We start from the raw sequence: 3503 nt of genomic DNA, 5'->3' as shown, positions 1-3503 counted from the left end.
GATTTTCTTCTAAAAATTTGCTTAAGTTATATACAATAAACATATCGACAGAATGTTCTATCATCAGGTAAGATGTGGGTCGCATGCGTAGCGCACGGCGCGGCGGCGCGGCGGCGAGGCGGCGAGGCGGCGCGGCGGGAACGGCGCGACTGAACCTGACGCCGATGTTGTGGACTGAGCCTGAGCACCGAGGTCCTGGAGTGGAATGAGGCGCGCTCGGGGCGGCGGTGGGGGCGGGAGCGGGGCAGGGGTCGAACGGTGAGACCGGATGTAAAATGAGCAGTCGACTATAAATATTTTTACTATAAAGTACCTTGTAGACATCCTCGTACTAATATACTTTTAATTAAAATATTTTTTTATTTCATCAATGTACATTGAAATGTTGTTCACATTTTCATTTAGTTATATTTCCATTTAATTGCCACTAATGCAGATTACACACAAGTTTAACTGCAATATTTCTGATTAGACTAGCTATTTTGAAAGGTTTTGCCAAAGTACGCAAAAGGTTTAATATACTCAGCAGCGAGCGGCGGCGGAATGTCCCTGCGCGCGCTGCCACGGCCGCTGCATGCAGTATTGTACAGGCAGGGCACAGGCGCTCAGCCCTCGCCCCTCGCCCCTCGCTCTCACTTGAATTCACTTCAATGCTTCAATGCCCTCCAGTAAAAGGATCGCAACAGAGAAATGTTTCTACCTTATAATATAGATCTTCTAGAGTGTTTAATACTTGTTAAAACTCAATCCCCATGCCCCTTGTAGCAGGTGAACTTTTTCGGTTACATTTATTGATTGTGATCGTGGTATCGTCTGAACTATGATACATATCTAAAAGTTTACATGGATGGATGTTTGTTAGAGTTTGTAGCCTAAACTGCGGATCGGATCTCGATGAAGTTTGACATAGACGTAGAGGATAGACTGGAAGAACATATAGGCTTCTCACTTTTGTTTTTTCTACTTCCACGCGAACGGAGTCGCGGGCGATAGACCTTTAAAATAACGCCGCAACTAACGTGCCACTTTCATTTGCTTTTTCTAAAACAAACAGTGGCTACCGTGAGAAAACCGTAAAAGATAGAGATATGCCGTCGCTGACTTTTTGTAGTAATTACTACAATCTTCACTTTCTCGTATAGCTTTATCGATTTAGACCGCGACATTAAAATAATACGCTCATAATCAGAAATACAATGTTTATTCCATAAAATAAAACTTAGCTATGCAAAAATAATATAGCTTTATAACGGCGATAAAATTATTGTATTCTGTTCAGTAGTATTTCAATACTTATATAACTTCCAATACAAAAGTTCTAGATTTAATGTATAATTTATAATAGAAAGATTAGGCGCAAAGCGCAGGCTAGGCATCAAGGCGCATCGCAAGGCAGGTGACGGTGCGGCAGCAGGCGGTCCTCGGCCACGGCACGAATGCGCGGCGCGTCCAGGCGCAGCGCCAGCCGGCCCTCGCTGCAGTGCAGGTCGCGCGCGCCCAGCCGCGCGTACAGCGCCCGCGCCGCGCGGTTGTTCTCGAGCACGTGCCAGTCGATGCGCGTCGCTCCGGCGGCAAGTGCGCGCGCGCACACCTCGCGCAGCAGCGCGCGCCCCACGCCGGCGCGCCGCCGCCCCTCCGCCACGTACAGGTCCTCGATGTAGAGCGCGCGCCGCGTCCAGCTGGAGTAGGCACGGTTGCAGAGCGCGTAGCCCGCCACCTCGTGCCCCAGCTCGGCCACCAGCAAGAAGAACCACGGCGGCTGGCTGTCGAACCCGTCCGCCGCCAAATCTGTCCACCGCCAGGCCGAGCCTCTCATTACTCCTCAATGACAAATGTGTTGGCGCAGAACGCAACCATCATCGTTATACGTACGGTGTCAATGTCAAAATCACAAAATAGTCGTTTAGTAGGCACACACAAATTGATGGAAAAGTATAAATTCGATATTAAAGGAATACCTAACAAAATCCTTCACAAAGGCGGTTCCTACGATCGGGTAGTAACAGTTCCATCTATACCTATGCCTGCTAGTATTCTGTAGTAAACATGGAGCAGACATGCGCGTGCTCCCTCGCGCCCGGCGCCCTGTGCGTTTTCCACTAATTCCTTCCCATCAAATATATTATTTATTATTTCATCTCCGTATTATCAAACGGATTCGAGGCCGCTATAACCGGACGATATCACATAGCATTATAGCAAACAAGTAAGAAGTGCTTGTGCGTGTGTACGGAGCAGCTGCTCCTTCCCCGCCCCACAAATCACGTTCTTCCTGCGCTCGGGACTGCTTGTTTCCAAACGGTTTTTGAAGGGCATCAGTGACTGCTCACCCTCTACGCTGAGCTGCGGTCCGTCTGGCATTCCCTCGAACGCCGCCAGCTCCTGCAACCGAACATTTGGTTAAGAGCTGTAAGGAGATTTCCCGCTCTTAGTGTCATAGACGCTTTTTATGATTTTTTACTATTTTTATCAGGATTGATTCTTTAGATCTACCTTCACTAAAAAAAAACAACTTATAGTATGACAATAACTTAGTTTTTTGAAAATACTTTAAATACTACCTGGTTCATGTAAAACGAATCTAATCTGACAACGTGTAATAGCGCCATCTACTGTCGTCATTATTAGTATTGAAACGCTCCAAACAAATGCAATGAGATTAACAGCTTACGGCGAAAGATGTCGCTATAGCTAGCAGTGGCCGACCATAGAATGAAATATGATAACCGATACCTGTCTCATCTCCTTACCCGCCTAACCAAATCTAATTAAATTAAAACCAGATCTCTAGTAGTTATGACTCGAAATATCCGAGTTTCTTACCAGACATAACAATCACGATAACATAATTGTATAATAGAAGATTTAGATATATCTGTAATAATGTAATATGATTGAGTGCAGGTAGAGTAGATATTGTATAACTCGTGTGTGTAACTCACGTGTATCATGCGATGCACGGCGGGCAGGTCCTCGCGCCGGCCATCGCGCACCACCAGGTGTACCGGCGCGGCCGCAGCCGGCGACGACGACATTGCGAATTGCGAATGCGAGAGCGAATCTGCGAATGGCGTTAGCTGCCGTCAACCGTCAATGTCAACTGACTGCACCGCCGCGCCTCCCCGCGCCACGCCGCGCAGCGTGCTTCAGGTGGGGCGGGACACGTATTTGCTCGAACAGGTTCGAGGAACAATTATTACACTCACCTTCATAAATATGCATTTATAAAACTTTGCAAACTTGTATCCTTGCTTTCGGTAAGTAAGTATTTAGGAACGTATTCATTAATTGCATTTATTCATGGTCGAAAGCATACGAAGGTATTCAAAGATATATCAATATACTGCAGTTTTGCAAATTCTTCCGACTGCACTAATAACTGAATTGACCCACCGACCTCTACACATGGATAGACTATATATAGGTCGTGGTATGTAATTTTTCCATTTTGGCGCTGACGGGGCGGTGGTGTGAATTCGAACTAGTAACAGAGATAAAATTAA

General features: G+C 46.5%; 1 protein-coding gene across 1 annotated transcript; it reads right to left on the bottom strand.

The window, feature by feature from the left end:
* Positions 1-1224: 1224 nt before the first annotated feature.
* Positions 1225-3122, bottom strand: LOC106111044 (diamine acetyltransferase 2-like). The gene is made up of 3 exons (XM_013293010.1): positions 2943-3122; positions 2331-2382; positions 1225-1788 (listed from the first exon to the last, which is right to left on the bottom strand). The coding sequence occupies exons 1-3, from the start codon at positions 3033-3035 to the stop codon at positions 1376-1378; spliced, it is 558 nt and encodes a 185-aa protein (XP_013148464.1). The 5' UTR covers positions 3036-3122; the 3' UTR covers positions 1225-1375.
* Positions 3123-3503: the final 381 nt, after the last annotated feature.

Source organism: Papilio polytes, unplaced genomic scaffold (genome assembly GCF_000836215.1).
Source record: "Papilio polytes unplaced genomic scaffold, Ppol_1.0 DF824180.1, whole genome shotgun sequence".
Taxonomy (NCBI): Eukaryota; Metazoa; Arthropoda; class Insecta; order Lepidoptera; family Papilionidae; genus Papilio; species Papilio polytes.
Note: the sequence above shows the minus strand (reverse complement) of the source record. Positions and strands in the feature narration are given on the sequence as shown.

Bases quoted from the DNA above. Each gene is read 5' to 3' on its own strand.
- LOC106111044 (XM_013293010.1), bottom strand. From the start codon at position 3,035: ATGTCGTCGTCGCCGGCTGCGGCCGCGCCGGTACACCTGGTGGTGCGC. The intron at 2,383-2,942 runs GTGAGTTACACA...GTTCGGTTGCAG, and splicing joins CCGTGCATCGCATGATACAC to GAGCTGGCGGCGTTCGAGGG. The intron at 1,789-2,330 runs GTGAGCAGTCAC...GGCGGTGGACAG, and splicing joins ACCGCAGCTCAGCGTAGAGG to ATTTGGCGGCGGACGGGTTC.